This window comes from Poecilia latipinna, unplaced genomic scaffold, assembly GCF_001443285.1.
Source record: "Poecilia latipinna isolate Pla-1442-1.1 unplaced genomic scaffold, P_latipinna-1.0 Scaffold1641, whole genome shotgun sequence".
NCBI lineage: Eukaryota > Metazoa > Chordata > Actinopteri > Cyprinodontiformes > Poeciliidae > Poecilia > Poecilia latipinna.
The window spans coordinates 30,176-49,471 of NW_015114257.1; the positions used below are offsets into that span (position 1 = coordinate 30,176).

General features: G+C 37.5%; 1 protein-coding gene across 1 annotated transcript in view; it reads left to right on the forward strand.

Moving 5' to 3' along the window:
- The window catches only part of LOC106964222 (low-density lipoprotein receptor-related protein 8-like), a gene marked incomplete at its 5' end in the record, with an annotated part of 44,002 nt that extends 27,855 nt beyond the window's left edge, over positions 1-16,147 (forward strand). Inside the window, 4 exons of the mRNA XM_015059605.1 lie at positions 1,261-1,629; positions 7,007-7,075; positions 11,194-11,366; positions 13,940-16,147. Of these exons, the coding sequence (XP_014915091.1) occupies positions 1,261-1,629; positions 7,007-7,075; positions 11,194-11,366; positions 13,940-13,978 (650 nt within the window). The remainder of the gene's footprint in view (positions 1-1,260; positions 1,630-7,006; positions 7,076-11,193; positions 11,367-13,939) is intronic.
- Positions 16,148-19,296: the final 3,149 nt, after the last annotated feature.

Sequence of the window (19,296 nt, forward strand, 5' to 3'; positions counted from 1 at the left end):
TTATCAGCCTGAGAATGAAATCAAAAGACCTTGTGAAGATGATGGCTGAAGTTTGTAAAAGTGTCATTATCCACAGCAAAGCAAGTGGTACCGACATGGGCTGCAAAGCCGCTCAGAGAAAAACAGCTATTACTTCAAAAATGATATGAAAACACTGTTTGCAATCTATAAATGCAGTCAGGGAAAAAAAGTTACATTGTTTATGGCATGCATTTGATCATATGGAATTAAATATGTGTGAGCATGTGAATATCAGGTGAACAGTGAAGCACAGGCATGGCAGTAACATGTTCTGAGGATGTTTTTCTATAGGAGCCATCAGTCAGTGCAATTTTCAAAACATATTTCATTATGAGGAATGAACATTATGAAGAAATGATGAAGCCACATTTAAATACATCAGCCAGGAAATTAAAGCTTGAGCACAAATGGGTCTTTAAAATGGGCAATGTGCTGAGTAGAGCACATCAATGGACACAGATAATCATTTATAAACTTTGATAACATGTTTCTATATGGAAGAATGAGCAGCAAACTGTTGGGAAAACATTGTATCCAAAATATTTGACCAAAGTCATGCAGTTGAAAAGACAATTCTACCAAATATTATGAAAATATTTTTTAATCTCAAGAAGTAAAAAAACGAATTTGGCATTTAACAAGCAGACATATTTGTGTGTATCCTAATTAAAACAGAAATGACTCTGATTAATTTTACATAAGGGAAAAAGTTGTCCCATTTTTATACAGTCAAAGTAAATATCTGGTTTCAACCGTATGCAAATGTCACCATAAGTCACCTTATACATAACCTACTGAGCTGGTGACACATTTTTTCCTGATTAAGCAACATCTTGTAACATGAAACTACCTCTGTATATACATATTTTTTTCATCGTTAGTTTCACTGTTCAATACTTTTTCATCTGTTTACGCACTTTTAATTTTTTGAACAACTGATGAATATTGCTAAAGCTAAATTATGGTGTTTTCTACGTAGGTAAAAGAAAGCTTCACCAAAGTTTACTTGTTACGGTGCAACTCACTGGATTTAAAATGTGAACATGTCAAACAGAATTATCAGAAAATTATGCATACTGATCACCTTTGTATCTTTTCAAATGATCCCTGTTATTTCAATGAAAGTTTTAAAAAATGCTACACTTACAGTTTAGGGAGTTGGCATCTTGCCCCTAGTTTTCTCTTGTCTAAAGTAAAACAGATTTATCAACATTGCCTATTTTTTTTTCTTATGCACAGTGCGAATCAGGACAACCACCACAGTTGCCCCAACCACCACAAGTACCACGACAGCAACTACAACAGCCACGACAACTACGACCACCAGTCCTGCCACCAGCACTACCACCATGACTCCCACCACAACAAGCACTACCACTTCTGCTGCCACCCCACCGAGGACCACAACCAGGCACCACATGACACCAAAGCCCCCTCAGACCTCCAGAAGCAGCAGGATCACCCAGCCACCTGTGACACAAGCCGCCACAAGCACAGAAACTACCAGTTTGAGCAGCACCAGCCAGACGTCCACACAAACACCCTTACTGGGCCCAGTGGCACCAGACAGCATTCAGAGAGAGACCAATGCTAACCTCTCCCACAGAGGTAGGTATAATGGTGAGCAGGGTTGGGTTTGAAGTGAAAGCACACTGTGTGTGCGAAGCCACACTTTCATTACCTCCTGCCATTACAGCAGCAGGAAGCTAAAAACCAATATTTCCATCAGCTGCCTCCTCTTTTCTGGCTCCCCTTCTCCTTCATCTCTCCTTCTGACCATCTGTCTATCCACTGTGTGACCTCTTCTTGTCCTCCTTTTCTCACTTATTCACAGCAAATCCCTCCCCAGTAAATCTGTCGGCCTTCTTATTTCTAGTCCCTGGTCACCAGTTTCTAACAGAGGTGTCAACGCTAACAAACGATAGTTTGCTGAATTTTCTGCAGCCTCTGCTCATCACTCTTCTTCACTTTGACAGCTTCTCTTCATCTATTCCTCCCTATCTCTACCCTTCACTCTCTCTCTGCTTTTGTTTTTCACTCCCAAAAACTGGCAGCATTTTTCTTACAGACACCGGTCAGCCTTAACTTGATTAAGAAAACAGACTAGAACACCACTGTTATTTTTTGCAAAGTATTCACATGATTTAATTTGAAGATGCCATCTTAAGAAATAAAAGCACTGCTCACTAGCTACAATTTTTCATTTTTCAAAGACAGACTAATATTTTTGTCAATGACCAAGATAAATTATCTGGACTTTTTCTTGGTACACTAATTAATTATATGAAAATATAAACATTTGTCTTTTTTTTTCCTTTCAGTTTTTAGTTTACATCAACACTTGCAGCTCTGATGAACATTGATTTGACTATTAAGCAAATGTTATAAAAAAAAGCAATGTCAAATTTCAAAAACGTCAATTCTTTCAAAACGTTATGTACGTATTAAGTGGTAAATTTGTTTTCTTAGAAAATTTATACTTACCCAAATCAAGTCCTAGAACTAAACCAAATAACTTTCTTGTCTAAACCTGGTTGATTGTATTAAGACACCAACTGGTTCCCCAGATAACCGTTAGACATTGGAAAACTCAAACTCTGGTCCTGGAGGTCCAGTGTCCTGCTATGTTTACATGTGTTTGTGGTCCAATTCATCAGTCCAGACTGGATGTATACAGCAAATAAAGTATAATTATGTAACATCATTATTAGATCAGAGTGCCAACATTATTGTAGCTTCTATATACATTTCTTAACAGTAGGACAATGCTACAAGTTAAAATACTTATGCGATTAGAATTCTGTGACATTTCCAACCAAATTCATGGCAGACTGCTTTAGATGGATGGAGTTATGTATGCTACAATATCACAAGTGCAGAAAGGGAATACTAATTCCTCAGAAACCCTGCAGAGTTCTATTTTAGTGCTGCACTATCTGATGCTATGCCTCTGTCTGAATTGATGAAGATTTATTCCCAGCCATCTGCTAAATCTTTAAGTTGCCTGACACTGCAGGGGACTTGGTCGGTATACAGAAGGGTTAATTCTGTAGAACGCTGAAGATTTTCCACTTCTCAACTGAAATTACATGCAATATACTTGTGAAGGATTTGACATTTTACAAAATGAAATGTAGCTCTTCATGTTTAACCCTACCTAAAAACAAATTCTCAATTTGTTAACGTATGTTGAAATACAAGTAACAATATGACAGAGTTCCTTTCTCTTGATTTTATAGTAATCCACTGACTGAAATGAAACTTGACATTTATGTTGTACTGTAAACCTGGTGTAGTTTTCTATTCAGTGTTGTCTTAATATGTTTGGAAGTGGAAGGTTAGTCAAGGTTGCTGCCATTTGTTTCCGATCTGCAGTTTGCCTATTAGACATCACAAAATCCTCTGACTGCTCTTTGAAATAATAAGGATAATAATGTTGCTTGATATCAAATAGAAAAAGGCATTCCTTTCACAGAAAAGCAGAGCACATATCACACTGAACTTATTGAATATTGTGTGCTTTCAAGTCTAATGCTCTGTTTTTAGCTTTTTCATTCATTTTAGTTTCTTTTTACTTGTGATTTAAGTAAAAAAATGTGTCCACTTTTAGAACCCTGCCAAGTTCATCAATGTCACTTTTCTCTCTGATTCAAATACGAAAACTGTGGCTTTCAGCTGTGGTCAAGGAGAAACAGATTTTGGCTATGCCTGAAAAGAGGTTGAGCACTTGGGGAAAAGCACACTAAAAATAAGGTCACGAGCACTTTGAATGCAATAACAGCTGTCTGTGGACTTCAGCCAAAGGATAAAACACAGAGGGTACAAGGACAACAATGGCATTTAGTGAAGTCTGCATTGTGTGAAGTCTTAATTACTTGAGTTTACTGAAGGTTTATTTGTATATAATGTATTTTAACAAAATGGCATAAACAGAAACATTCTGAGCTTAGTATTAGATTTCACTGAAAATACTGATTGGACTGAAATGATAGAAAATAATGAAAATAAAATGTAAATGGAAAGAGATCACAGATAATTTATACTCTGGTAAGTGGGACTTGAAAAATGTGACACTGTCACAGAGATAAGAATTGATGGGATGGAAACAAAGTAAGTGTGGAAGTGATTTTCTAGGAACTAGAAAGTAAGCCAGCTGCATCACTTTTGGTGCCTTGGTATTCCAGAGCCCCCAAGATGCAAGACGCTGTTTGTCTCCAAGTCTCTGAAGCTGTCAGTTCTCTCGCTGCACCACAAATGCTAATCACAAGAGATGCACATTAAAAAAATGGGGCATGAACAAGATGCGTCTGCAAATCCACGAGCCATGAGTTATAATTTTCAACTCGGTGAACACTGGCAAGTTTGCCGGCATCAGCTGCTGTACATGTGTGTCACTGGGGCAGACATCATCAGGTGTGGAAGAGACTAACAAGTAATAAAAGCAGGTTACCAAAGCCCACAACATTTTCAGGCTCATAGATTATTACCTTTTTCTTTTATAGTCTAAAAGATAATTATTTAACCTCCTTTGTTATCATAATAGAAATTAGTTTTTGCTTGTTGTGTTCAGTCTTATCCTTATGAAATATCATAGTGAGGCTTTTTTTATACAATCTGAATATCTGTTATGATTGTTTTCCCACAAAATTATTTGATGTCTGTCTTTAAACACATTTTGAATAAAATAACAGACATATTTTCATTTCATACATGGACATATTTCTAGGAAATGTTTTTGAATTTCACAGTCTTTCTGAAATTAAAAAATCCTTCTAGCAATTATAGTTGTCATGAAAGTGAAGCATTTCTAACGGTCTCCTACTGCCTTTGCTCTCCAGGACTTCCTCTTTTATAACAGCTTCTTTAATAAGATTCTACTAATCCGCCTTTTAGAGTTTTAGAAACCCACTGGACGTCAGTCATACTTTCAGAAAAGCTTAATTCATAACCGCTGACTCAGGACTTGCTGGGTTTGGTGTACCGTCTGGAGCGGTGTATGTATGCATGTACATGCGTCGGTGTTTTTTTTTTTCTCCCTATGATTACATTCATACAAAATAATGTGTCTTTCTTCAGTCACATACCATCTGTGCCTTCTTAGCTATGCACAGAACTTCACAGCCTCTTTCTAGAAGGAGCCAATCGGTATGCAGAGCCAGCGCCGTGATCTCCTCTGCTAATCTCCCTCACTTGACTTTACTCTAGCCATCTGATCACACTTTGGCAAACCGTGAGCCTGCTGCTAATAGACAGATTGAGAAAGGGGTTAGTATCAAATCTCAGTACCAACCTGTTGGGGTGAGAACGTAAAGCAGGTGGATATTCAAAAGCCTTTTTAGTATTAGACGGGGGCTAGTTACCTGTATTAAAGTATAACAGAAGTTTTACGAAGTCACAGTTTCTAAACTGCTGTTTTTATGTCATACTGTTTCTACATGGTTCAGTTCCTAGACTTTTCTGGGCTGTACAGAGCGAGGCCTGCCTTCCTCTAATGTAAATTCAAAATTACTTTATTATTTATTTTAAGATGTCTTCAAGTCAAAACAACTTTGTGCTTTCATGGCTGGTCGCCTGGATCCCTAAATATGCATATTACCTTGTTATACTGAAGTTACTTGCCAGATATTAATTTTCCAAGAAAGTTAATAATCTTACTGTGCAATTTAAGAAATTCTGAAACCTTTAAAGCAGTTAATGCTTAGTCATAACCTAAAATACTGATAATTGACAGGGTCTAGCTATACATGTTAATCTGTCTTTTATTCAATGCAATGTGAGAATAGGTTGTGGAATAAGTGTGGGACAGTTATTATGGCTTTGGTAACAGATTACTGACATTTTTGCAACACATATTTCTCTGAAGTCTAAAGATATGTTTAAGAAAGAAAAAATAAATTAAATTTTCAGTTGGCATTATGATATGATCAAGCACTCATGTTACCCAAAGTCACTCATAATTGGCTTAATAGTCTTTGTGACAGCTTCTTCCCAGAGGCCCATGATGTCAAGTAACTGAACTCGGTAATTCAAACCAAACCTAAAAGAAACTCCATCAAGAAGACTTCCTCAGCCCAGGTCAGAGGACGGCTCACTCTTAAGAGATGTAGCTACACTAAATGTTTTGGTTTGCATCATTTGCTAAGATGATGCAAACTGCAGGTGTCATAAGCAGTTTTGTGAAGCAATAGATTTTGGTTGACAGGGAATCTGACTTTTTAAGTAGAAGCAACTTGTTTTACTCGTGTGACTTTGTAAATAGTGACTTGTGAGAAAAAGATAATACTCTGTACAGTAAGAAAGCTTTAAGGAAATCTTTAGTCAAACGTCTCCCTCAAGAAATATCACACATCATTATAACTGTTATCATAAATACGCTATATTTTTTAGATTTTTTTTGTAATAAATTTGAACACCTTTCATATTATTTTGTTTTACAGAATCATTTAACTACCATACTGCATTGAAACTTTATTGTTTTAGTCAAGTTTATGACATTAAGCGTTTTTTATCAGTCCATCACTCCCTACAAAATGCATTGGTATTGTTTTGCATCAGCATTTTAAAAACACAGGCAAAATAGCAAAAAAAAATGCTGAAGGTCATCTGGAGTCTCTCAACACAGTTCGAGTCTGACATGAATTACTTGTTGCCAGATATATATTTGGAGCTGCATTCAAATACTTTCTGATGCATTGCTTTCTCATATTGCTTTGCACTCTTGTATATAAAAAAAAAAACTCATTGCATTTTTATTGCTTCCTGGTGTGATACAATCACACTTCATTTACACATGCTATTAAAAAAAACAAAAACAGTCTGCAGATGGGCTGCTCGTCTTTTTATCATGCAAATGTGCTTTTCTAGCAGGATGCCCTTCTGTTCAACAAACTTCTAATTCTTCTTTAAGATGTGGTTGGGGATGTACCGATGAGCAAAACTTCTTGCTGATTTTGCTTTTATTTTTTTATCTTCTTGTTCATCGCAGCTTCAAGTGATCACTACCTCATAGGTAACAACATCACAGTTGCCGTTTTGGGAATAGTCATTCCGATTGGTGAGTACACTTTAAATATCCACGTTGTTTTTGCTCTCTGCTTGCCTGCTTCTCCCTCCTTTGCTTGTGTCAGACGTTCTGCAAACTGTTTGTGCATGTGGCGTTTTGTGTCTCGGGCTGCATGCTGCATTATCCTGTATGTTTATGCATGAATGACGAGAATATTTTTCATAAAATATGTCAAACACATACAGAATTATTGGATATTTGCATCTTTTTCTACTTATTAAGCTCACCAGTGAATTCTGAGTATCAAATAATATGTTAACACCAAAATGAGCTGTAATGCTATTGAAAAACAGGCTCCCAGCTAAAGAAATCCCTTGTAACGCGGTACACTCATCAGTCAGTGAGTGAGTGTGTAGGCCTCTGTAATGTTAACATTATATTTATGAGAAATAGAGAACCAGTTTTGTTTTTTTTCATCACATTGGTCCAGCTGTTACAACATTAGATCCTGTGATAATATTAATCCATGGCTCTATATCAATCAAGGGCTCTAACAAATTATATGCAGTTGCTGAAATATGTTTATAAATGATAAAAATTACTTCACTTTCTTAATTACAGGCATAATTAATAATTAAAATGCTTTAACAAGTTCAATAAAAATTTCTTCTGGAAGGCACAACATTTTTTCAGTGTTATACACAAATGTATACATCCACCGTGGTGAGAGAAATGTGTGAAAGCCCTGAAATATATGAATCTGTTGTTGCTGTTATAACTTGACATTCTCTGTAGTTCAAGATTTGCATCTCTTACATTCAAAATTTAAGAAACTTGAGTTTTTAGACTTAAAATTGGCAAATACTAGTGGGTAAAAACAATATCTAGGAGCCCTTTCCTGAACAGAAATTTACCATACTTAAATATAATACTCGCTTCCCCACTACCCCCATTTTGAAGATTAAGAGTAACAAAAATTGACATATTTTATTTATACCCAATTGTAATTTGGTTAGAATTTAAAATGTATTTTAAAGTTATTTCAGAAGAATTGAGAAGGCTCTGATAATTTTCTCATGGATGATTTTTTTTTTTTTTTTTTTTTTTGAAGCGATTAATTCTTAACCTGCAATTTCATTTTTATTGTCTAATTGCAGTCTTATGCATGGAATTTAAAAACATGTAGTGTGAGATTAACAATATATAGATGCATTCTCTTTTCTGTTGAGGCTTTTTTGCACATCTTTATGTGAAGGGTTCTGTATACTCTGAAACCATGATTTGACATCCAGTTGCATATCAAAAAATAAACCTGCTCAGTAAAATTATTATATTCTTTTAGCTCTCATTAAAACAATTATTATATTCTTTTAGCTCTCATTAAAACTAAGATCATATTTTCTGGAAATATTTAATAATTTCATGGGAAAAGGGCTAAATGGGCAAATAATGACCTTTTAGTGCCAGAACATGCTGCTAATTGACATCTCTTTCATTTCTAATTTTGAATAGTCACGGGAGCTCAAAGACTTTTTATATGCACTTTTTTTATCCTTGTTTTATCCTCAACAGTGGAGATATGAGCTCATTAAAAACATAACCCCTCAGAGACAGTTAACCCTTTCAACCTCATCCCTTATTCTGTCCTTCTGCCAGTCGTCGCTGCTACAAATCCCTCAATATAAATTTTTGGCATCTTTGAAACATTAATTATTGTTGGAAGTCCACAAGGGCTGGGATTTCAGCAGCCCCGACTCTGCACTCTCCTCCAGTTATGCACCACCCACTGTTCCATAAGAGGGAAGCGTACCAGCCCTGATTAACAGTATTTAGTAGAAGTCAGGCTGTTACAATGCTCTCTAATTGGAGTGAAATATTCTACAAAACCCAAAAGCTGATGTTTCTTTTTTTAACCAATAAGCATTTAGACAAGATGGATTAAGTCACACTGGGATCTTTTTTTTTTTGTCTTTTGTACAACAAAAGTGCAATTAGATTGGGCTTCCGTTGGGGATGAAAGCACATCTAACGGTGTGAGCACACATATTATCATATGCAAACATAACTATTTTTGTCACACTGGTTTGTCTGTTAGTTCCTCATACAAAGTCTGTTCACACTCACATTGGTTCTGCAGGGCAGTTGGGCATTAATGCCAATATGGTAATGAGTGGAGAGAGACGGCGCTTATCTCAAATCCTCCAAAGCCCTCCCTTCCTTCCCTCTCTTCCCCTCTCCATTCTCCTCTAATAACCCCGTCCAAAAAGCACCACAGCCAGACCGTCTGCAGATACTCTTTCATTTTGCAGTCAAGGCGAGAACAAAATTATAAATCATATCCCAAATGGAGCACCGGGATAATGTGCTGATGACAGCTAAGCAACCTTGCAGGACTTTTATTAAAAAAAAAAAAAAAAAAAACACAAAAGAGCTAAATCAATTGCCTCCGGCTTTTATGTTGCAATCTTTATGTTTGCCTCTCTTGATGTATGTGTGTGTGTGAACATTGAGGATGGGGTTTTATAGTATATGGATGATTGCAAATGGAGGCACTCATTGAGGTAAACTGTGCATGTTGATTAATGTGTATGTGTCATTCTGTGAGATGAGGGGGAACATGCAGTACTGGATCCACACCTAATTTCTTTATAATTTGCTTTTAAGTCGTCTTGAGCCGGGCTGCTAAAGATTTTTTATTTGGATTTTTGTTTTTTTCACTTATTTTCTGTCTTTGAAACAGAAATATTTCCTGTGTTTAATTAATTTAACTCCAGTGACACACAAAAGTTACGCAAAAACAAAAGATTCACCATTATATATAAATAAATAATAATGATAATTGCCGAGACCAATGTTGGTCCCTTTAATTTTTGTAAGTTTTTGTTGGTACAACCACAAATTATTGCATTTCATTTGGATTTTATTTAATAGAAAGAAAAAATCCATTCTTGTGGAATTAAAGGAGCATAATACATTTTCAAATTTATTACAGAGGCGTGGCTAGGTAGAACAAGGTATTAATCGAACAAAATAAGTATTGCTTACCATAGGAAAACAAGGGAACGGCATGCTTTGGTCAGATGAGAATGTTGAATGTACCTCTCCACTGTGAAAAACAAAGTAGTGATTTTCTTGAGCAGTGGAATGGAAGCTGGTCACATAAATGCACATCACTTCTGTTCAGATTTCTGTGACCTTTTCCTTCTGATTCACAAAAAGAGGCACATATTTGCGTTGTGTAGAACATAAAACACCAATAAGCTACACCAAGGTTTTGGGTTGCAACATCAAAAAATGTGGTGCCTGGTCTGACTACATACAGTTTAATGGGTATGAATACATTTACAAATCACTCTGTATTTTAGCACATACTGCCTAAGGTGTAAGATCACAAAGACCTCTGTGCTGAGAGTCTTACATACGTTACATTATCAACTAATGAATTATTCAGCACTCATATATTCTCAGACCTGAACAATATATGGCTTATAAGGTTTTTAGTTCCCTAATTTGGAAATACATGATTGGTTTTATTAGTATTTTCTAATTATATGTTTGCTCTGACAGTTCCTCTTTAATCCTTTTTGTGTCTATTTTCAAGCAAACACCAAAAAGCATACAGAGAGTCTTTAGTCAAAGACTAAAGACTCTCTGGAGGCAAAATATAAAGACAATTGGGATGGTTTTAAAATGTTTGCACTGTATTGTGGTGAATTAAGTTTGAAGGCTCATTGTTTTATTATTTTTATGTTTTATTTTTTACAGATTATAGATTCAGTTACTATTACTTTGGCAATGAGCAAATTCATGCCTTTTTTCTACTGGTGCAATTTTTGTGTACTTTTATTTATTTATTTCTTAAAATATTTTTCCAGTTTTTATCACAACTCTTGTTTAATTGCAGAAAAAAAATACAAGATTTGCATTGAATCCTTTTTGAAAAAAAAAGTAAATAAATAATTGATGCTTACTTTATCTCCTCTATTTAATTCTGTAAAAAGAAATAAAACGATGAGCCTTCAGCTGATAAAAGAAACAATGCAAGCTGTGTTTATGTTTGTGTTAGTGCTTAAAGCGCCGCTCCGTGTCCCCTGGGCTGTGTTAACGCTCCCGCCGTGTGTTGTTGTTGTGTGTGTGTTAAACACATGCAGTCCCTATCCTTGCCACAGTGGTCATTGGATTGCTCTGCACCGGCGGCTACCTGGTTTGGCGCAACTGGCGACGCAAGAACACCAAGAGCATGAACTTCGACAACCCTGTGTACCGCAAGACCACGGAGGACGACGACGATGAGATTCACATCGGCCGGCACAGCGACTCCATCGGTCACGTCTACCCGCCAGTGAGTGGCAGCCACAGCCAGCCATTCATAGCGCTTCCACTAGGGGGCGGCGTCACAGACAGTAACTCTCACTGGTACTCAGGAGCACCGATGCTTTCCAGTGGCAAATGAGGGCATACCAGGAGGGAAAAGGAGGTCTTTGGAAATTTTTGAGGTTTGAGAGGATGCTCAAGGTTCCCCAGTGGGAAGAGAGAGCAGGCTCGCACACGCACACTTCCAGATGTTTACATATCATTTTTAAGTCACTGAGAGCACCAACTAAACACACCTATGTCATTCATCGGGCAATGTCCCTCACATTAAGCAACCACAACATTCCTAATATCATCCCTCATCCCATTTGTTTTTGCGTTGTGGTAGTTGCACCTGGTTGCAATTGTGCTTCCTGTCAAAATTCATCTTATCACAAAAGGAGCTGTTGAATTCAAGGTTTCTGTTTCCGTTTTTATTTTTGCAGATTAACTAGATGCTTGCCACTTCATAAACACAACAATTTAAATGGATAATAACAAAAAAATACATTATCCAAACCGTGGGACACCAAAGCTCAGGCACTCTGTTTTCATTATGCAAAATATTATTCCAATTTGGACATTATTAAGGGAACAAAGTGGATCAGCTTTACTGATGTCTTGAAAGCTGGACAATGGAGCTCAAGGCCTTCCCAGCTGTGCACGTCTGTTTTGTAATGACTGAGAAAATAATAAACGTATAAAGAAAGCTCAAACCAGGACAAAAGACAGGCTGAAGCTAAATTGATTTCACTTTCCCAGCTTGAGTCCAATAACTTTTAATCTCCTCACCACAATCCACACATCTAGCCTGTTGATTTCCTGTTGATGTGGATGTATTTCTGATTAATCCAGCTCACAATTTACAGATGCAACTCGATGAATTAAGTTGTCATTCATTTCTGTGATTAAATTAAAAACGAAAATCTCATATATAGACTTATTACACACAGAGTGAAATGTTTTATGCGTTTGTCTATTTGCTGTGATTATGGAAGCCCAAAAGTTAGTAAACTAGAAAACTGGAACAAAAAAAAGACTTTTTAGCACAAAGTTGTAACATCCATGTTTAAAAACAAAAATGAATGTCTTGCTTTTCATTAACAGCCTCCATAAGGAGCATAAGCTCCAAAAAATCATTGCTAAAGAATTTAGCTGACTGTGCAGAGTGGAGTATGAGAGTACTTTAATTGAAATTTGACTGAAAGAAAATGTGCTTGAATGAAAAGGGCATAATCAACAGGGGTAGACAGAAAGTGTTTTGAAGCAAGGCCTGTTCAGCAGTTAGAGGGAGATTCACAAAGCTTGAACTGCAGCTAGAGTCGAAGTTTTAAGGGCAGCAACAAACACATATACTGAGGACATGTGCTACCCCTGTCCCTTTCTCCATGGCACTCCTGACCCAGAAACGACATCAGAAGCGCCTTACATCGTCTCATTATTTCATTTGAAACTTAGGTCCCAGAATCTCCAAGAAAAGAAGCACAGAGTCCAAACTCATTGAGGTCCAGTGTGATATTTCCACAGTGAAAGCAGCTATCTTCATGCTTCTGTCTGCTGACAAGCACAGTGGGGATTCTATGTGTCTAACATATCTTGTTATTGTTCCTATGTTAGAACTGAATGTTTGGTTTTAATTACCTTCATGACATGGTCATCAAACCTTACCAACGCAAACACATAAGTCACTGTTGTGTGTAAAGAATCTATATAATGTGAGATTAACTCCTTGAACTGATTAATGAAATTAATTAACTTCCCAAAGATATTCTAATGAACCAGGATGGACCTGTGCAGCAAAAATGCATTATCAGGACACTCAGGATGTTTACTTTATGTAATATGTTTAGGTTGATGGGAAGACTTCTGTTAAGGATAGCCAAAACGTAATTACTGAGAGAGAAGGAAGTGGTGTGCTTTGATCGGTTGTCATGGTAACATTGATTTCTTTGTGGTGCTCTGTAGAGGAGGGGGGACGGGGGGAGAATTGTGGGTATCCCTGGCACGATGACATGCTAGAAGCATGCACACACACACACGCGCACAGGCATAAAACAGGTGCACGATTAAGATTCAAGGACGAAAGAAGAGCACTGTTCAGTGAAGAGCAGGAGAGAGGCGACTATTTTTCTCTTTCCAGCAGTTTTTTATTCATTTACGTATGTAAAAATCTCCTTCTTTGTGTTTGATTTTTACACTTGATCTCTTTCTCTTTGTCTCGCCTTCTCTTCTTCTCGCCTCTTGTGTCAGGCAGGTCATGCAGCCCAAGAAATCTTTCTGGTAAAATATGGGCCAGGCATTTGAGCCGTAAGCAAGAACGCTGCATTCCTGGTCTACTGTACGAGCAGCCAGGGAAGGAAGGAAAGTGGAAGCACATGGGGGGATTTGGAGAAACGATAATTAGGAAAGGTCAGGGAGAGGAGGGATAATTGTGAGGAGAAAGACCAGAAGAAAGATAAAGGTTGCATTTTTCTTTTGGTTTCCTTGTTGACTATTGTGTGGCTCTGTTTGTCTGCTCCCTCAGCCTGCTGTGGTAACCATCTTTTCATCTGCTGTTTACAGCGCGTGGCACTCAGTCTGGAGGATGATGGCTATCCCTGATGAGGGGGGGATGCAGCCTGCTCACCCCCCTCCCCTTCAGTCCCTTCCTATCCCTTCTCTCAGCACAGCCTCCGCACCACTACAATGAGGCCAGTACAACGCAGAGGGGAATGAGATGGAGTCCACATTTTGCCTCCCCCTTTTTAAGTAGCAAGGATGACTTGCACATGTCTTCTCCTTCTTTCTGACTACTACTACTAGGTACTACCACTTTCATTAGTGTCAGTTTAGTAGCCTCTGCTCCACTCCTCTCTTCCTCTTCTGCTGCTTCCTAACAGTAGTGGCGTGTGAAAATGCTGCTAGATTATATCCTTCACACTAACCTCATTTGAAAATTGAAGGCAAAGGCCGGTCACCAGAAGTGGGGGGAGAAATGCCTCATGTTTTGACCGTTTTATTTATTTATGCGTTTTAAATATGTAATCTGCATCTGTCAGTGTGAAGTCCTAAAGGCGAGATTACTTGAGCAAGTTTGCACAGTGCATCAGAAGTCAAGGATGTCATATTTCCTCTGGTTTCCTGAACTTTACAAGTTCACAAGCCTTTTTTTTTAAACTTTGAAAGAAAAAGGCCATCTATTATTTGTACACTGACATGTTGCGATGCTAAACATAGTTGAGGGGACAGGAGAAAAGAAAAAAGGGATGAGGCTGTCTGGATGTTTAGAGGTGGTTTTGGGGTGAAATGGTGGTGGAGGCAGTTTTTCTTTCTGGCTGATTTGTGCCTCCAGAAGGTTGTGCCCCAAGGTAAAAAGCAGCAAGGCAGACAGGACAATGGATTGTGGGTAACCCCCCTCTTTGTGTCAGAGGTATTCACAGAGTCAATAACGAGCTTGACTTGGCTGATTAGCTGTGATGGGTAGAGTTCATATATTTCTTACATTTTTCTGTTTGTGTTCCTTCTTCCTTGTGTGACTGCCTTGAATATGAATATAGAGCTGCTACTCGGAAGCAATATGCACAAAAGACGTCATTAACATTTTAAGATTTTAAAAGAATGTCCTGCTTTTGTATGTTATGATTTCTAGTGGTGTAATTGTACAGGGAAAGACATGTTTGAAGTTCATATTTTATCATCTTTTCTGTATTTATCTTCCATTCAGGCGCAGATTAATTTCTTTTCCCTCAGTTTAACTTGTCTCATCTTAAAGTCAATGCACTATAACAGTTAGTGCTGAACTGACCCCATTTCCGTGACTTCCCGGCACTTTTCCCAGTACTATTCCTGGTGTAGCTACCTTCCTGTTAGTGCAACTGGATGAGGTGATGCAGAAAAACAGCCCACGTTTGAAAGACATCAGTCGCTACTGTCACTGAGTGTTCGCTCTGGTTTTGTGTGAGCAGATCAGTAGAACATCATGCTTGGCTGATCCTGGCACACTGATTTGATTTTAGAGATGGATAGGGAAGAAATGTGTGAGCCAGCGTAAAGAGCCGATCTTCCATTGACTCGCTTGAAACGTGCTTCCAGCCCATTGAATCAGATGGAGTTTATGCCCACTGAAAACAGTAATAATTGCTCATTTCATGTTCCAGTTGTAAATAACTGCAGGCTATAATTATGGAAATGGAAAAAATGGCTGTTACAACAAGCAACTCGCTTACTCTGGACATCATTTAATCATTTGATTCAAAGCATTAAAGATTTGTCTTCCACACCAATTGTTGAAAAAAAAATCTAAATGTTTCAAATGTGAAGCAGCAAAAACTTGTTTGAATGGAACAACCTGCAAAAAATGACACACAGTCTTCCTGTGCTTGCTTATAGTATCGTAGACTGATATCATGAATTCATTCAGCTGTCATAAAAAACGGTTACTATTCAGGGACTTTTGTGGGGTTTTTTTGTTTTTGTTTTTTCTTTAGTTTTTTTTTTATGTTTGAGTTTTAAATAACTGATAACCCGAGTGGAGGAAGGAAGACACAAGTTAAACAGAAAAATCTCTGTAGATTATTTACCTGAATTCCAGCAGTGCTGCATTGTGACATTCTGTCACTCTCGTCCTTAGAAGGATTTTGCTCATTCCTGTCCAACAGGTTGATTATTTGACCATTCTTATCTGTAAAACTGGTGGAGTTTAGTTTAATTGGTTGGTCTCCTGGCACAGACCTGACACCCCTATTGAAGGTGTGGTGGGCTATTTTTAATAATTGAGACAGGAATTTTAGACAAGACAGTTTTGAAAAATCACTTCCAAATTGTCCATTTCATTGTCAATGAGCCTACTTCCAATGCACTTAACCCTGCAATACATACTTATAGGTAACAAAAGTTACAAGTGTTGAGCTTTGGCTAACTCCAGACAGTTCATCTTGCCTCCTGTATACTCATGCAGTTGCACCATAACAGTTTTTTCTTGGATTATAGACACCAGCTCAGCAAATTTAACTAAACCATTCTGTTCAGTCATATAAAATAATAATAATAATAACATTCATTGTATGCTAACTTTGTTTCTGCTGGACATTAATATCTAAATACATGGAATTTATTAAAACTAGTGTTTGGGTTTTTACGTTTATTTTTTGATGAATTACAGTTATGGTTTGAAAGAGTGAATTTACACCCATGTGCTATATGCCGCGTCTTCATCTTCTTGAAATACCTTAGTGAATTGTTTCAGCTCATCGATTTTGTAGGATATAAGGACTATTTGTAGGTTCCAAACTCATGGGTCCTCCCTAAGTGCATCTGAGAAGAATGGTCAAATATCTAACCAGATTTGCTAATGCTGCTGCTTATCCATGTTGACTATAAGGAAAGGTCTAATTGGAAATGGTGTTATTATGGCCGGTGCATGACCTTATTCTCCAAATGCTTAAAGTGAACAGCAACTTTAAGAGGAGAAAAGCCCCAGGTCAGAGATCTTTGTAATTTCTAAGACTGAATTGGTCTCAGACTCTGCTGACAGGACCCTACGCTGAGTCAGCTCTGTCCTTTCTGTCCATGTTCGCCTCAGGACTAATGCAGTTTCATGCTGAGAATTTGCAGTTAGGAGGATAAATTGCTTATTTATTTAGCTGCCTGAGTGTGACATTGTGGGAAAGTTATTATTGCTACAGTGCAAAAGACAGATTGGCTGGTTCACTTTGTGGTCACCTCCAGTCTAACCGTCTACTCTGAAGGACACGATGAAAGTCCAGTCTCCAGCTTTGGCTGCTCATTTTATCAGGCAGTAATGTGGACGTATAGGTCAACCTGTGACCTTTGACACAACACCATTAGGGCAAATCGGTGCTCAAATCCCAACATTATTCATAATTTCACTGCCTGGCCAGCCCATAAACAGCAGGCAAAGGTTATAAAGGTAATTTCTGCCGTGTGCTTATATGCTGTGAGAGTTGATTAAGTTATTGTAATGTAGCTACAATGTCACATGGGTACTTCAGTTTTGGTTAGTGTTTTTTAGTGTAACCGCAGTGTTCAGCTGCTCTGAGAACCAGATTGATATCTCGTGTTAAGAAACTTGAAATATACAGAGCAAGCAGCTTTTTTGTGCAACCCAGATTGGTTTTGATCATTTGTATTCATGTCAGAAGAACGTCTTGTTTTACTTTGTAGACGATTCAATCTAGGCTCTAAGAAATTTCATTTTTGTTGTAAAGGTGTGGGGGGGGGGGCAAAGTCCTATTTGCTGCTCCAGATGGTTTCTAGGTGACAGGGTATCCAAGAATAAAAGCCAGGTCTTCACCATGTCGAATAAATATTGTATATACCTCCTCGGTAAAAACTACTAATATTAATATTTAACTTTTAATTTAAACACATAAATTTGTAATTTATTTTTAACAACTAGTAATGCATTTGCTTTCCTTTTTTAAAAAATAGGTCACTTGAATTTCTGTTTAAAACCACTGGTGGTTTATTTATTATGTGTGTTGTTATCTCATCACACTAACTACTAACTTCCCTTATGACTAATCTTAGAAGTGTGCTACAGGGTTGACGGCTATCTTGACTTCTCCTACTTCCTTAAAATTGATTTTTTTGAGTGCTTTTGAACATCGCTCCTCTTCTTCATGTCTCATGCAATGGCAACAATCTTTCTTTTCCTTATCATACTAGTGAATTTACAGTTTTCAGCTGGGAAACGGGGGATTGTTCCACCCATCTTCATCTCAGTCATATGTTCTCCAACAAGGGCTCTCAGTCTTTTTGTTAACAGAATACACTGGAAGATTAAAAGCACTGGAAGGAATAACCCCGAGACCCCGCAAATAACTTGAAAAAGCTTCAGAGCTGAAAAGAAAACCTCTTTCCTGAATATAAACCTGCAGACCACCAAACAATCAGCCAGAAGAAGAAGCAGCCTCCGCTCCAGCTGCAATTTAGAACTGTGGAAGAAAATTCACTCCACTTGGCTGGCATTTAGCTCTCGTTGACCCTGTTGTTGACTTTTTCCTTAATCCACCGCTTCCTCTTTTTATTATGTGGGGTTTTTTGGGCTGTGAGTCCTCAGCGTTTGTCAGTTCATTCCTACTTATCATATTTGATCTACTTGATGTTTGATTACTTGAAGGGAAGCGTTCTGTTGACTGCGTTTTTCTACCAGCCAGCATTAAATGAAAGTTTGCGGGCAAGAAGATCGTGGCATCCGTTTCATTTTGATATAAATCATTGCAGACGCCTTTTGTCTGGACAGTCTGTGTGTTAAAAAGAAATTCTCCTGCTTTTGTAAGAACCACCCACCTGTATTTTTTCTGAAAATTGTCATCGCCTGCAAGGAAATGTAAAAGAAAATTCAGCGTCCATTCCACATGACAGGCATTTTTTAAACGCTGTTTGTTGCACAAAACGTTTCAAGAAGCCTTCTGCACTGTGTAAAGAGGTTACATTCTTAGTAGAGGGGGAGGAAATAAAGGGGTTGTGGGTGGGGTGGTGCTGGGGTCTGGCAGTTACAGACCAATGGTTTTGAATCATGAAGTGTAAATAATACGTTTTCATAAAGCTAAAAAAAAATAAAAAATAGAAAAAAGAACCTTTTTGATAATGTTTTAAATGTATCTGTAAAAAAGGTGTAAATAAACTTCTGGGGTTAAAAAGGAGTGTAGACTATATATAAATTTATTTGTACACATGAGCACTGGGTTTCTTTAATATTTGATTGTAACTAAAAATTAATAATCTGCCAAAGTGTTTTTACTTTTTCTCCTGTCTGTTCCATTTGTTTTATTTTACCTTTTAACAGCGGACTGTAGTATTTAATTCTCTGTAATTTAGTTTGGTTGTATGTTTTTTTTTTTTTTTTTTTTTTTTTAAATGAGATGGGGGTTTTTTTATTTTTTTGGGGCTTTTTTTTTTGCTCCTTTATTTTTTCC